The 15,703-nt window shown below is 53.0% G+C and overlaps 2 protein-coding genes across 2 annotated transcripts; one reads left to right on the plus strand and one right to left on the minus strand.

The window, feature by feature from the left end:
• Positions 1-1,411: 1,411 nt before the first annotated feature.
• On the plus strand, positions 1,412-9,604 carry NCLIV_017860 (conserved hypothetical protein; the record flags this gene model as incomplete). Its single annotated transcript, XM_003881978.1, has 14 exons — positions 1,412-1,675; positions 2,198-2,250; positions 2,652-2,729; positions 3,484-3,562; positions 3,944-4,121; positions 5,244-5,340; positions 5,885-6,131; positions 6,740-6,838; positions 6,997-7,084; positions 7,357-7,523; positions 8,131-8,229; positions 8,536-8,577; positions 8,958-9,017; positions 9,425-9,604. The coding sequence occupies 14 exons, from the start codon at positions 1,412-1,414 to the stop codon at positions 9,602-9,604; spliced, it is 1,731 nt and encodes a 576-aa protein (XP_003882027.1).
• A 1,392-nt stretch (positions 9,605-10,996) lies between these two features.
• NCLIV_017870 (hypothetical protein) lies at positions 10,997-14,168 on the minus strand (the record flags this gene model as incomplete). The annotated part of the gene is made up of 6 exons (XM_003881979.1): positions 10,997-11,109; positions 11,594-11,636; positions 11,912-12,037; positions 12,785-12,874; positions 13,598-13,720; positions 13,899-14,168. 6 exons carry the CDS (start codon positions 14,166-14,168, stop codon positions 10,997-10,999), a joined length of 765 nt encoding a protein of 254 aa, XP_003882028.1.
• Between the last annotated feature and the right edge of the window lie 1,535 nt (positions 14,169-15,703).

Raw genomic sequence — 15,703 nt, forward strand, 5'->3', positions numbered from 1 at the left:
GAACGCCAGGCACGATTCTCTACGTGGGGCACGAAAAGTCTTTTGTCCACGAAAAGTGTTGCGTCCGCGTAGCTACCAGGATCCTTGAGGGGTCCAGATGACGGTTCGTGAGGGAGGTGCCGCGCCGCGCGATTGCCACTGCCAAAGTGACGGCTGTCGAGTCTATTCCTGTATCAAGGCAGCAGCGCTGAAACCCTTTGAACAACCGAAAGCCGTTTGCAAGGAGAATAATCCAATGAAGTATGGTGGACATTTACCATCCGTCATCATCACATGAAAAGGCAACTTTAAGCTCGGTGTCTATACCTGCAGGGTTCCTAGAACCATTTAAATGTAAGTAGAAGATTCCCATTGCCTTTCCGGTCCTGCAGAACAGTTGCGGTTCTAGGGAACCTGCACAACACTCTCCTTTTACTCTCGACAGTCCACTCCTCTCCACTCTCTCTCGCCGTCACCCAGCGGTTGTTTCCGGGCTGGCGGACTCCCCGCTGCGACTCGCGTTCCCATTTCGGTCGGACTCGCTGCAAGTTCATCGCTCGCACCATTTGGCGCCTGCACGAAGAAAAGCCGCTTCCCTTTCGCGGCAGGCCTTAAAATCAAAGAGAAAGGCACATACTTTGCAGGAAGAAACTCGAGAGGTTCTTTCCTCGAGAGATGCCAGGTGTCTCGACACGTGAGGTGGATCGATTCCCGCAAACCGTCGGTGTTGCACAATCCACACAACTGGCCGTCCTCTCTTTTTAAACACCCTTCCTTCTGTCTCCTTCTCCCGCTATTTTCCTCGCTCGAGTTAACCCTCCCAAATGCTCCTCAAAAAAGAGAAAAAATCCGAAATCCTTCGGACGCCGACAGCTACCTCGCGCGAACAGACGGCTGGCCAGCCGCTCTGTTGCATGCGCGACTCCCGCCTCGGTGTCTTGTTCCCGAAACGAGTTATCCGCCTTCTTTCGCGCAACAAAACACCTTCCGCGAGTTCCCTTTCCTCCCAGGTCAAGATGGCGAGGACAACGGACTGCTTTTTGTCGTGTTCCACCGTCTCTTTTACTGCGTCACGGCGCAAGACCTCCGGGGTTCGTTTGCGCAGCATCTCGGGCGTCCCGCTCTTCTCATGTACCCATTTCGACAAGCGAGGCCGTACGTGCGTCCTTTTCCCGCAAACTCTCATCCTAAAAGAGAGGCGTCCACCCGCTCGTCGATGCAGATGCGACACAAAGACTTTCTGGGCAGCAGGCAGGTGTGCCTTTGCGCTTCATGCACGGCTCGGAGCGCTCTCTCCCGTTTCTTTGCAAACGGCGAACCCGGTTTCTCCCGAGTGAGAAAATGAGGCAAACCGCGTAGGTTTCCCCCTTTCCGTTTTTTCTCGCTCTTTCCATCCTGCTCTCCGCGGCGTCCCGAAACTGTCGAACCCAAAATGAGCGACACTGAAACCCCCCGCGGGCCTAGAACCTCTGGCGAGCAAACCGGAGTGTCCGGAAAGCCTCATCGCGTGTCCCTCCCGCCGGATTCAGCAGGCCGAGAGAAAGGAAGATGCTCCAGCGACTCCTGGGGCCATAGAGAACCAACAGAGACAGAGACAGAGAATGCCGACTCGCCGTTTTCCGCGGTCGAAATCGCCTTCGTCAACTCGAAAGTGGGCCGAGGAGTCCTCGCGCGCAGGGCCTTCAAGAAAGGAGAGGTGAGCGAGGCGAATCCCGAAGACGTTGCAGGACGCAAACACGCACGGTGTCTTCTTCAGGCGAAAGTGTCTTCACAGCCACTTTCCATGAACCCGTTCATCTTCCTTTCGATGCGGACGCGTTCACACATCTCTCCGTCTACACAGGCACCGAGTTTCTGTCTCCGCATGTCCATTTCACAGGGAGTCGCACCTGCCTAGCGACCAGCGATTTCATCCTCAGCACCCCACGTCTCTCCATCGAGCAAATTCTCTCGATACCTCCATCTGCATGCACGCATATATATATATATATATATATATATATATATATATATAGGAGGGGAGGGGGGGTGTCAACATGAGACACTTCCATGTCGTGCATAGAAATTGAGGAGGGGCCGAAGACAGAAGCACGGCCTTGGCGACGAGGCACATCGCACCGACTCAGGAAGCTTCTTGTTGGATGAGAGGAAATACCGAACTTTGTCTTTCGTGAATGTCGTTTCTCCGGGAAGCTCAATCTTTTGTGTTTCTCTACAGGTCATCTACAACGATGCAGAGCCCCTCGTCGCTGCTCAGCATATCTACTCCGAGTGAGTGGTCTTGACGGAAAGGAAGAGAAACCTGAAGGTTTCCCGACGTGTGAAGAAATTGCTCGTGCTCGCGCCTACACCCTCTCGAGTTTCGTCTCATCTTTTGGGAACCCTTGTTTTCCACACACACGGGATTTCCAGTGCTTTTCACGTACGGCTGCTCGTCCTTCGCGTTCGCTTGTTCCTCGTCGTACGCCAGTCTCCAGAGACCTTCCCCTTTGCGCCCATATATATATGTACTGTATACATGTACTATATATATATATATATATTTTCAAAGCTTTAGTTCCACGTATCAGTTCTAACTCCATATAGTAAACGTACACAGACACGCCTCGGGGGGAGAGCGGCTCTGGCGCAGGCGTGTTCGCATGCCGTTTGTCTCGTCTCGCTCCTGTCAGGCGCTGCAGCTGGACCTGTGGGCGGTGCTTCACGTTCGTGGGGAACCTCCGCCAGCAGCTGGAACTGATTCTCTCCAAGTAGGATGCCCTACGCGTCTACCGACACTCATACACACGCCTGCATGCAAACAAATGCCTCTCTGCCAAAACGCGGTGCACTTGGCATTCTTTGAGAAGCTGAGGACAGGGACGGTCTTAAAGCCTGAAGCGCGCCCCCTTTTTTCTCTCGTGTTGCGCGTACTGGGGCCCCAGACTTGCGCAATGAACCCCAGACGTACCTGGAGGCGACTACGCCCTCTCGTCTCGTCCGTTCTGGTGTCGCCTCGATTCGTAAAGGATTCGGCAAAGCATCTACTTCAAACCTGTGCACGGAAAGCCGTTCACACATATGCCCACACTTTTTTGCATATATGCTCGCATATATGTGGAAGTCTGCATGTGGGTGTATTTGTCAAACCCGATGCCTGTGGTGTCACTAAGGGAGACGCACAGCTCTCTATCATTAGCTTTATCTAAATTTGCATGCATGCACGTAGACCTGGAATGACCATGCCGATATTGGAATGCTCAACACCAGCAAAAATACGCTCTTCGAATCAAACTTACAGGGTTCCTTTGAACCTCTGTCAGCCCCCCTGGATGGCCCTTCAATTCCACGACCGTATCGGGTTACATCTGGAAGAACACATCTGGTGCGACTCGTATATGGCCATCAGTAAAGGTACATACGTGCATATATATATATATATATATGTATCTATATATGTATCTATTTATGTATATATATATATATATAACATGCGTGTCCAGAGTGGGTGTGTATTTGTTACAGTGACGCATCTGACGCGGCGAAGCGGGATCGACGAATTCAGGAAAACCTCGAATTGCTCACCGACGATTTCCTCCAAGAAGTGAGGAACCGAACAGCTTCCAGCAACCCCTGCCGCACCTATGTGCGCCTCCTCATCTGATTCAGACGAAGGTTTCCAAATTCGCCAGGTCGAGATACCTATCATCTCTCTGTCGGTTTAAATGTGCGTGTATACTGATATTTACATCTGTGCTCACCCCTTCATCCACGGTTGTAGATAGCTGTATATATATATATATATATATATATATGTGCCTGCGTGAGCATCTATATCCGTGTGTAGCTTAGCATGCACCACTGTGGTTTTTTATAAACGCTGGGGGGGGATTCGAAGAGACACAGCTGGATTTGCGTCGTGGCAAAAACAGTTGAGCAGCACGGAGGTCCGCCGCTTCTCCCGATTTCCTTCGCGTGCCTTCAGGACTTCTGCCTCGCGCAGCCCGTCCCCTGTGCCCGCAACTGCGGAGTGGTTTATTGCTCTGAAGAACACAAGAAGGTGGGGAGACGGGAAAACGCGCTGCGGAAAATGCACATGCACTTTTCTTCCTCGGGAGGCGAAAACGCGGGCCGTCGTGAGCGCATGGCGAATCGCAGCGGAGGTACGGGACGGATCGGCGCAAGGCAGCGTGGAGAAAGAGAAACGTGGGGAGAGAGAAACGTGGGGAGAGAGAAACGTGGGGAGAGAAAAGCCTGGGGAGAGAGAAGCCTGGGGAGAGAGAAAAAGGACTTGGTGTGCGGGGGACCCGAGTCTTCGTGTTTTTTTTCGTGTGTCTTTCCTTTTGCCCGCTTCGTTCCCCTCCGGTTCTCCCCTCCGCCGCCGCGTTCGCTTTCTCTGCAGTCTTCCTCGTCTTCACCTGTTCTCTCACCTCCTCTCCTGATGCTCGGTTCCTCGCTTTAGCTTGCACAGACAAAGGGGCACCACCGCCTTCTGTGCATCGAGGCGACAGACCGCATGCAGCGAGCCTGGCGAGTCTTCGCCGCGCACTCTCGCCGTTTCTACGAGACCTTCTTGCTGGCAGGTGAGTCGCAATCGACAGACAGGCCCCGACAGGGCGAATCTCCCCGCTTTGAGCCCGCTGAAGGAGCCGCCATACCCACCTAAGAGACATGATGAAGAGCCTGACTCGCCTTTCGAATCGCGGCGAAGACCAGGGTGCTCACTCGTGTCTATACATTGAATCTCTCATCTTCACTTCTCCTCCAAGACAATACCGACATTGACTGAAGTATATACCAGTCAGTATAAACATACGCCGTTGTCAAACCCGCTGTCGCTTAGCTTTTAGTAGATACAAGCACTTTCTACAGACTGACATCAGGAAGGAGACTACCAAAAAGTGAGATCACGCACTGGCTTTCTGGCGAGCCCCCGTTCCCCATAGGATATATCGGAGAAAGGATGGTAATCCCCTAAGCACCACAGAAACTCATTTGTCCCCTGTCTAGGCTTCTGCGTCGCCTCGAGGCGACAGGCAGTCGCTGGCGGACGTCGACAGGAACCCCTCCGAGACATGCAGAGGGCGTCGCGACTTGCTAGCGGTTCGGTTCGCGGAAGAAGGCAGGGAGCGGCCACACTCGTTTTTTATGCCGCAGGAAGGTTTCCGGGACTGCATGCGCCGCAGCTCTTACCACGAACGCGCGCGCGTCTGTCACTGCGCACTCACTTCCCTTTTTCCCCTGTTTTCGCGGCCTGTTCTTCGGGCACCGGGACTGCTGTCTAGGGCGTGCCTACGCGCAAATGCTTGTCGACGTTCTGTACGGCCAGGCGTCCGTGGAAGATGTCATGACTCCGTTCTGCCGATTCTACTCTCGCCGATGGTAAAAATCGCTTCTGGGAAAGACGGCAAAGGCGTGGGCGTCGAGAAGAGGGGGAAACACAAAAAAGAGGGCGGCAGCGAGCGGTGCACGTGTGGTGCTTCGCAGTCTTGTTCAACTCTCCTTTTTTGGGGCTCACCTGCCGACAGTTTCTCTGCCTCCACTCGATTCGTCGACTTCTGTCTCCGGCTCTGTCGATCGATCAGCCACTGCTTTATCCTTTTCCTCCGGAGATGTGTGCAAATTTATACCTCTTTATCGGTCTCCTCTCGGATCGCGCTGTGGCGCAATTGATCCACCTATCTGGAAACGCTTAGATATATCTGTATCTATATATGTAGATGTACATATATATAAATATATGTAGATGTATATATATATATATATATATATATATATATATAGGTAGATAGACTTGGACGTTCATCTTTCAGCTTCTAAATACCCGCCTTCATCGGACTCTCTATGTATTTCGAGTGAGTGAGAGGACGCGTGTCTCTGTTTTGTCGATGGCTTCACACATTTCCTTTTCGAACACTGCATGCAGGGAAGATATCGGCGATGCAGAGGAGGCGCTGTCAGCGCCGAGAGGAGCGGCGGAGCGCTGGCGACGCTCGAGAGGCCGCCTGGAGATTCTGAAGGAGTCGTTCTCTCTCCTTTGTCGCGTTTTCCTTGCTGAGGATGTCCTTGGAGAGACGCCCTGGGCGACGGAGAACGGAGACGAACCGGACACGGCGCACCTCAGAGACAAGTGGAAGGTTCTCTTTAGCCTCGACTTTTACTCCCACCTTCTCGTAGGGGATATGCTGAGAAACGAGAGGCTGCGGAGGGGGGATGAAAGGGCAGAACTTGCGACACTGATTACGGCGGGTTTGTCGAAAGACACGATTCTGGAGGCAGTTCCGGAACACGAAAAACATCAAGGCAGCGCGAACCAGGGAGAAGCGACGAGCTGGATGCGCTGTTTTTGCCGCGTTGCGTTCTGCGTGACTGTTTTCTGACGGAATCCACCCCTTTGTTCACAACACATGCGCATCGCGCGAAAATGAGAGAAAACGTTGCGTTCGGGGGCCGTCTAGAGAAGATGCTTTTCCTTTCGTGCTGCCTCGCGTGCGTCGTTTTTCTGCGGGTTTCTGCCGCCTCGTTTCGCGGCTTTCGCGGCCTCTGGGTCTCCAAGCGTCTCTTTTCGTCCCACGTTCACGGCGCTGCAGGACATGCCGCTATCTTCCTTTCTTCCCCTTCTCTCTCTTCTGTCTGATCCTTTTCTCTTGCTCTCTCTTATTCGCGCTCCTTCATTCTCCCCTTGTCTTCTGCTTCTCGCCTTTTCCGGTTCGTGTTCTCTCTTTTTTTGGTTGGACTCCTCTGGAATGTTCCCGTCGTTTCTGGGGCTTTCTGTACGCAGGGAACCTTCGACTTGGTGAACGTCGACATCGAATTCGACAATCCTCTCAACGCGCGTCTCGCGTCTTCTCGTCTTTCTTCTCTCTGGCGGTGCAAACCGGTGAGAGCGCTCCAGTGGTTTCGATTCCTTCCTGGCCGGCGCAACTTAGCTTTTTTCTGAGTGCGGCGAGCCGAGGCACACGCACGAACCCCGAGCAACGTCCTCTGTCTTATTTCTGTTTGTGGCGCCTTCGCACCTGCTGCTGCCCTCACCTGCAGCTTTTCCGTCTGGGCAAAAGAATCGCGGCATGCGAAGACGCGGAAGACGACGAAGACCAGGAAATCCAGGGCGGGCGCTCACCGACTGGTACGGGGCCTTGAGGAAACGCTAAGACGAGCAAGAGACAGAAGAGAAAGAGACAGAGAAAGAGAGACAAGAGAAAGAGAAGAAAAGAAGTGGAGAGAAGAGACTGACGGAGAAGGGAGAGAGGTAAGGGAAGACAGGCACGACGAAGGCAGAGAGAAGAACTTTTCCCCCCCTTTGTGGTTTCCTTTTCTTTGCATTTCTCTGTCTATCGGTCTGTGCATGCTCCGCCATCTTGTGCAAGTTTTTCTCCTTTTTGCTCTCGCTTTTCTCAGACGGGTCGGAGGCTGCAGGCGCTGAGGAAGAAGAGTGGAAAGCTCTCGTCGGGGATCTCCTTCCTCCTTTCATGGGAATAGGCCTCTTCAGGGCAGTGTCGATGACGAACCATTCTTGCTGGCCGAATGCGGAAGTCGATTATCCCTCTCTCACCAAGACTGCTCAGGTAGCGCACCGAGATGCGTCGAGCATTTTCCTCAGCCAACCATCGCCTCTTCACCTGGCAGCCGATCTAAGAATCTCGAAAACTCTCTCCCTGAGAAAACGATACTCTTCGCATGCATATACCTACCCATCGCTCCACATCTCCATATAGGTTCGAGTCAAAATCATCTGCATATATATATATATATATGTAGGTTCGTATGTAAATCTCTGAATTTTCTCCTCTGTGCGCTACATTAACCTCTCTGTTTCTCTCTATATCTACCCGTGCACCAGTGCCCGTCTGTGTCTATGGACATGTATCTATCTGTATCTCTTTGCGCCGTTCGATCTAGATGTACGCCTTTATTATTTCCATTTGCATATGGCTGCAGGTGGTGCTGTCGCATGTCGTGAAAGGCCCGCGGGGGCGTTGAGCCGGTGGAACGCATCTGCGCCTTTCTGCTGTTGGGATGAACTAATGTGTACGGGTTGACGGCAATCGAAGAGCTCAACCAACGACAGTCGATCTCCTGGGGCATACGTTTTGCACTACCTCAAAAGTATTGGCATTCTTGTTGCTCAAATGTTTCAGCAAGTATCTCATTTCCATCTGATTCGGATCTCAGGTGACGGCGTTGCGGGATATCGCCCAGGACGAGCAGGTGCTCTTGTCCTACATCGACGAAACGCTTCCATTAGCCTCGCGACAGCGCCTCCTCAAACGCGTGAGAGTCTTTCTTCAGCGTGGTTCTCCAGAGAGAGAACAACGGGTGGCGAATGCTTCTGCGACAGAAGGCCAGACAAAACAGACCCTCAACGCATTCAAACACGCGTGCGGGCAGTCTCTCTGCTCGAGTCGAATCAGACGAGCACACGCGAAACCGATACACAAACGCAGGACACAAGTATACATATGCATCTACGTCGATATATACATGCATGTCTGTGTGAATGATCTTCGTATCCGTGGTTATATATATGTGCATACACATAAATGCATGAATGCATTGTTTGCATGCTCGTTTTTGCAGCACTACAAGTTCACATGCGCCTGCGTGCGTTGCCAAGTGGAGGTGAGAGAAAAGTCGAGGTTTTGAATCTGGAGGAAGATGCAGAACTGTACCGAGGAAGTTTACGCGAGACCGTCTGTAAATGGAAACACATCTCCACATTGCTCTGAGACACATCCGTCTACCCCGGTACACAAATGTCCGTTCGCAGATGTCGTTGCTTGAGTTGTATCTGTCTCTTTATACACAGAGTAGAGTTGTGTCGCCTTCGTCGCAGGCCGAGCATCTGCTTCCCGCGTGTCGGCGCGGAGAACGGGGCTGTTCTGGTTTCAGTTTCCTGAAGAGCGAAGTTTCTTCTGTGAAGAAGACACAGATCGAGTCTTCTGTTGGGCAGGACGCGGTCGACCCTCTGAGAAAAGGTGCGTCTGTTTTCTCTCTCTTAGGCGGCCGCGGCGTTGCTGGACCGGCGAGGCGCGTTGCCTGCTGCGGAGGGCGCAGCCGTGGTGAGAAAAAGGAAGAAATGCGCCGTTTCCGAGAGGAGCATTCCCGTCTTTTCTCGAGTGTGGGCCGAGGGGAAGCGGTGGACTGCCACCGGCAGCACGAAAAGCTGAGTCCGTAGACAAGAGAAAACGCTGCTTCACTTGGCCGCTCGCTTCCGGTTCTCTGTTGAGTGGTCTCCGTTGCCTCTAACCGCCGACGCGGTACCTGCAGGGTGCAAACTGAAGAGAGAGGATAGATCACTTGTGCGCGTTTCCTTGCATGCTAGACAAACCGTTTCGGAATCTTCTCGGAAGAAAGGCCCCTTTGCGTGCAGTCGAATCATCGACGTAGCTGCTGACGAGGAAGCCCGGTCTGCTGAGGAGAACGACTGTTTTCAAGGAAACGATTCTGTTCGTTTTCGTTCTTGCAGGACGCGATTGCAGACGCCACCGGCCTGTCGCCGCTGCTCGTCGGCGACATTCTTTCCTTCAGCGCTTCGTTTTCGAAGTCGTCGGGAGAGGCGCATGCACCGGAGACGGTCTCCGAAGATCCCAGCCTCAGCTGCGGCGACGAGGCGAGTGAAGGAGACAGTGTGCCGGCAAGCGAGTAGTCGAGAGCTCTGCACTTGTTTGTGGCCTCTCAGAGGCTCGCCAAGGAGACAGAGAAAACGTAGACAAACAGAAAAAAGGGGAGCGAAGCACGCCTCTCGACAGATGGCTGCGGTCTCTCTCGTGGCAGATGGCGAAACATGTCCGCTGCATGGGACTGAGAGCCGAAGCGTGGCGCAGGGGCTCTGTCGATGAGTGACCGTCTCGCGGCGTTCGCGAAGGATGCGTATGCCGGTCTCGTTCGATCTCTCGGAGACTGACGATCCAGGTTTTCGCGTAGAGGCATGCACACGACAGGCATACCGCAAGAAAATTGCGAGAGAGATGGAGACCAAACGAGAGAGATACACCAAGAGAAAGGGAGAGAGAGGAAAGGGAGCGGGAGAAAAGAGATGGAGGAGGAGGACATGACGAGGAAAGATGGCGCTACGAAGGATGTTTGGAGATGCGACATTTGAGACGCGAAACAGATTTCCCTCGCTTCTCATGTGCCCAGGTTTTTGCGGTCCCCACTACTGCGACGACCAGACTGTCGAGAAGCATCCCCATTTAGATATTTCAAGACCAGACACGCCTGATTTGTTTTTTACGAAGGACTCTGTCAGTACAAGGCCTTCACTCTTGAAACCGAACTTAGAGGCTATGCCCACTTGTGGCTCGTGCCCCGTTGGCGTTTCTTGAAAACCCGTTTCTGAGAACCATCTCTCACGGTTATCTGACACTCCGCAGCGAAACACCTCGCCTCAGTCCTGTCTGTGAAGCAGCTCCGTACTGTCTCTGCCCTCGAGACTCTCTCGCTCTCTCTGTCTATCTGTCTCTGTGTGTCTCGCGTTTTCTGGTCTTTCGAACTCCTCACGTCTTGCTCTCGCTCGCTGTACAGACAGAGGCGTGAGAGGAACAAGGGAGCACGACGAAGCATGTCTTCTGTTCGTTCAGCCTCTCAGGAGGCCGCGGAGGGGCGGGACCTGCCCCAGCAGATTTGACGACCTGAGAAAAAAGTTGGTGCCAGGCAGCTCTACTCCCGGTTTTCCCGAAGGGGATTTCCGAGGCGCTGCAAAACGGGCATTTTCTACGAGGCGAGTTCCTAAACCGTAAACCTCGAAGAAACCGTTTCCCTACGGACACGCATTGACGTTCACCGCACTGAAAAACCTAGAGGAGAAAGCGAGAAGACGAAAGCGTGGCAGAAGAAAAAGAAGAGACGCGACTGGAGAGAAGGGACGACGGATCGACGCAGGAGGAAGTCTTGTGCGCGGTTCGAGAATGCTCCTTCGCCCCTTGACCCTGGAAGGTGCCCAGCGGGGAGACCCCGCGTGTCTTTCGCGGCAGAACCCTAGACCGTAACACAGTTCTTTTAGTCTGTCTCTGCGCCTCCTCGCCACTCGAATGTCCCGTCAAACACGTCGGTGCTGGGCTTCACTCTCGCCTGCGTCAGGCGCATAAGCCGCAAACGCAGCGAGGAAAATCTCCGCCGCGACGCACTGAGGCGGCGGCAGCGCTCCCGGACCTGTCGCGGAGAAGAGAGACAACACACAGAGAAAGACAGCCCAAAACAAGCCCAAATCGCCCTTCGGCTTATATTCGGGTCACCCGCCGCACGCAGCCCACCCAGCTGTCTGCAGAAGTGGCCAGAAGCCAGTGGCGTCAGTGGGCGTTCCACAGACGGGAGAGAGAATGGGCTAGTTTTGAGGAAAACGAGGAAACGCTCGAAGGACGCGACACATCTGTATAAACCACTGAGCGATCGAGACGTGTCCAGATGCACGCACGCACGCACCGTGTGTAGAGCTACGGCCGATACCAGACAAGAAGACATCCAGAGCAGCCACAACAGAGGTGGAGAGGTTGAGAGAGAAAGACTCACGTCGCCAGGAAAACGCGTGCATTTGTGTGCTGGCAGTTACGCCGTGTGTGGGATTCCGTTTGCGAAGCAAGCAGACAGAGGAAAAGGGAGAGAAAACGTTCAGGAGAACAGAGAGGCAAGGGCGTACCTGTGTCGCCGCACGCGAGCGTCTTCTCGACGGGCTCTACCACCTGCCAGCATCCAAACAGGTCACCGTCTCACAAGCAATGAAACCGACACGACGGCACAAAAAGGAAAGGACAGGAGCGAGACACAAAAAACGAAGAAAGAGGAAAAAGAGGGAACGGCTCTTGTAAGAGAAAACCGACAAAGGAGCCTCCACGTTCTGCGCTCCGCCAGATTTTGTTTCCATGGGTTGCCCTACAATGCGAATCTAGCGCCGCGCTGCGTCTGCCTGGTGGTTCCGCCCCCCGTTCGCGGTTTCGCTTCTTTCCTCTCTACTCACCTTAACCCCGAAGGAGCGAAGAAGATCCAGCTGCTGAGCAGACAGAGGATGCTTCCACATGAGCGCGTTCATTGCGGGAAAGACGACGAACGGCTTCTTAAAGTCCCACGCACGCGCGACGCAAGTCTGCAAGGAAAGGGAGAAGAAACCGTTTTCGTGGAAGTGCGGCAAAAACTTGGGGCACGCGTCCGGGGAGCGAACGCACAGTTGCAGTGTACAGACAGTTCGGCTGCCAAGTCGCCCTGGCGGGTCGGGAGAGGGAAAAAGGGGGCGCAGAGAAGACCGTCTTGGGGCAGGGTGGAGGAGTCGCAAGTCATGAGGTGGTGCAGAGAGAGGGGAGAGAGCACGGAACCCAATGAGATCTTCCCCATTCGCGTCTTTAGTTCAGACACCGTCCGTGGGTTTTGAGAGAGCCATTGACCGACAAGGAATGCACGCAAAAGAGCTAGGACGCGACTGCCTCAGAAACTCCAGGAAACCAAATATCACGTGAAAAGATACACATGCTCAAACGAATATACACGCCTCTACCGCCTACGCACACCTATCTACATGTCTCCATTTATCTATATATAAAAAAAAGAGAGCGGATATAGATATGTATATGAAGGAAACCCCTAGAAAAACATATGCAAATGAATATAACTATGTGTACATGCATCCATCTATACACCTATATCTCCTTTCTGTCCCTCTGGCCCGTGTCCATCTGGAAATGTGACATATGTTAGGCTCTGCTGGAAAGGAGGATGCTGAGATCCGACACTTCAAGCCGCCCTTAGAAGTCCCACGCGGGGGTGAGAGGAACCGAAACGACCTGGGTTGTCTGTGTCACGAAACTGTAGGCTTATATTCGGAGGAACAGGGACGCACTAGCAGACTGTCGCAGAGACCCTGGGAGATCTTCGCGAGCGAGTTTGCACTCAGAGGCGCAATCGCGAGAACGTCAGCCCAGCGACGCAGCTGCAAACAAAGCAGAGACGCCCAGAAGGCGATCGCAGCCCGCAAGAGACACAGCACGGCCATCTTCTGCGTCCGCACATCTCTTTCCCTACTCCCCATATATATATATATATATGTATCTATATATGTATATGTATACATTTGCGTGTGTCTCAGGCACATCGCTACATATTTCCCTTTTCACACATGCATATATTAATAGATATATCTATAGATGTGTATGGATTGTGTGTACTTGTATGCGAAAGGTATACACGTGGTGTAGAGAGCGACAGCAATAGAGAGGCAAGCGTGAGATGTGAAGACGCAAAGATGAAGAATCAAGATATGTGCATGCAGATACAAATAGGTAGACGTGCACATATCATTAACATTTATGTACATGCAGATAGAGGAAGACGTATCTGTCCATCTAGATCTACAAAATGTGGCTCCCTTGCGTAAATGTGGCTGCGCAAGACTCACGAGGGAGAGACGCCGCGAGTTGAGAGCCTAGGATTTTGTATACCACTACCGTGAATACATAGAGAACTACGGAGGGGCACACACACCTACTTTTGAGTGCTTCTACACACATGCACAGATATATACAGATATACACGCATGCAGGTGAACCCATAAACGTACACGAAAGGAAATACAAATTTGTGTGCGTGTATGAATATATATATATATATATATATATATGGATATGCAGAGGGGGAGAAAAGCTAGCTCAGTTACCTCAATGTGGAGGACCGGGTCCCCTTTTTGATTCCAGGATCTCCAATCATCTTCGTCTCGGATCACGTTCAGCGGAAAGCTCTTCAAGAAGTGACATGCATCCTTCGTCGCGATAAGCTTCAGCTGAGAAAAAACGCGAAGACGCAGGAACCGGAAACGTCGAAATGGGGAACCATCCGTTCAAGGAACCCGTAGAACGCGCACAGAGGCCACACCCTCGTCTCTCGTTTCACTCTTCTACTTTTTCACTCTCTTCTGCGTCTCCTCTTGTTGTCCGAATGGCAGTCTTCTTCAAACGTACATCGACGCAAGTGCTTCTTTTCCGGCCTTCCGCATGCAGTTCCTCTATAATCTCCGGGATTTTTATCGCTGCGACGCTTCCGGTCACAGCCAGAAGAACATTGAGGCGAGCAGTCTGAGGGTCGTTTGGTGCTTCGACGGGTGTGGCTTCGTTTGAGGAATCGCTGAGAACGCACGCGTTCTCGGGCTGCATGCGTTCTTCTTCGAATATAAACCGATCTGGTTGGAGAGAAGAGAACGACGACGACAGCGCAGCCTCTGAGGCCTCCATGGGGAGCGGGGGCAGTGCGGTCACGCCGGGAACAGAGCAGAGTCAGTTGAGACGCAGGAAGCCAGCAGACGACAGATGGGGGCGTGAACCACGAGGAATGCACAGCGACGCAGGAAGTCGAGAAGCGATTTGGGCAGAGAAAGAGAACGAACAAGGGCGGCACAGAACGTGAGAAAAGACGGAGGAAACGCACCGAGGCGGAGACGAGACAGGATGGAAACAGAGAGCGAAAGAAGGAAGGAGATGGGAGAGGAAGAAGAGGAATGAGACGGAGGAAGGGGGAGGAAACAGGAAAGAGCAGAAAGAGTGGAGGAAAGAGGAAGGGGAAAGAGAGAGGAGCCTGCTCGGCTTCCGAGGAGATGCGCACTACAGCAGAAGAAAGAGGGCGAGCGAGATAGAGGAAGAAGCGATTTGGGAACAGAGGCAGAAGACGAGAAGCGGAAGCGAAGAGAGGAGGCAGGAAGTGAACGAGCTGAGGCGAGGAGAGAGAGAGAAACGGAAACAAACGGGCGGAAAAAGAGAGACGTGGGGAGAGACGAAGACTTGACCGGAGACGGCAGAGAAAAAGGGGAGAAAGGCGGGAAGAAGAAGACGGGAAACTCAAGCGCGTCGGAGAGGATCTGAGAAGTCAGCGAACACGGAGGAGCCGTTTCGCCCCGTTTCCTCTTTCGCACGCGGACGATGCGAAGGAAGCACAGACAAAACTATCCAGTTGAGAAGAGAAGCCCAAGGCGGAAAGTAATGAAAAGAAACGACAAAGTGACAAGGGGAACCAGCGAAATGGAAAAGCCAATGACGAAGAAGGCAAAGGCGCGAGGCGAGCTCGTCGCTCTGTCTCGAGAGAGACACGGAGGCGTTTCTGGCAAACGCCGGCGACGAGGAGTGTCGCCCCTCACATTTCCTGTTTTCGGTGTTTCCTATCTTACATCGCATTTCCTGAGCGCAGAGAACACAAAAAAAGGGCGTTTTAGACCGTAGAAACGGTTAAAACTTCCCTCTACACAGCGAAGCCCCGGAAAAAGCGGTGCGGCCACCAGAGAGACAGCGCAAAAGCCGACAAAAATTTGGCAGGCGAGCTGCCTCGAAGACCGGCCTTTCACAGAACTCGAGTCGAAGAAAGAGGAGAGATGAAGAAAGCGAGGAGAGGAAGAAAAGGCGAATGTGCGTTTCGGCCTTTTCGCGTCGAAAAAAGAGCCTTGCGGTGTAAATGTGCGCGAAACAGCGTCTGGCAAAAGTTTGAGAGCCCCCTGCATGTGCTGCGCCTCCCGCTCCGGGAAGCTCAGAGAGTGACTCTTGCAAAGGGCGAGAAAAAAAGCGATTTCGTTTTCTTAACGAGCTCCCCTTCCCCTAACAAAACGGACACGAGAGAGACACAGCGAGGGAACGGACGCAGCACACACAGCGGCTCTGAAGGTAGCTCTTCTTTTCTCCACCGCGTCCGCGTCATCGGCGTTTTCGAGTTTGTCGGGAGGGCGCGAAAAAACGCACGCGCGCCGAAACATTTCCACTCGTTTCTGCTCTTGCGACGTTCTTCC

The sequence above is a fragment of the Neospora caninum genome, chromosome VI (assembly GCF_000208865.1).
Source record: "Neospora caninum Liverpool complete genome, chromosome VI".
Taxonomy (NCBI): Eukaryota; Apicomplexa; class Conoidasida; order Eucoccidiorida; family Sarcocystidae; genus Neospora; species Neospora caninum.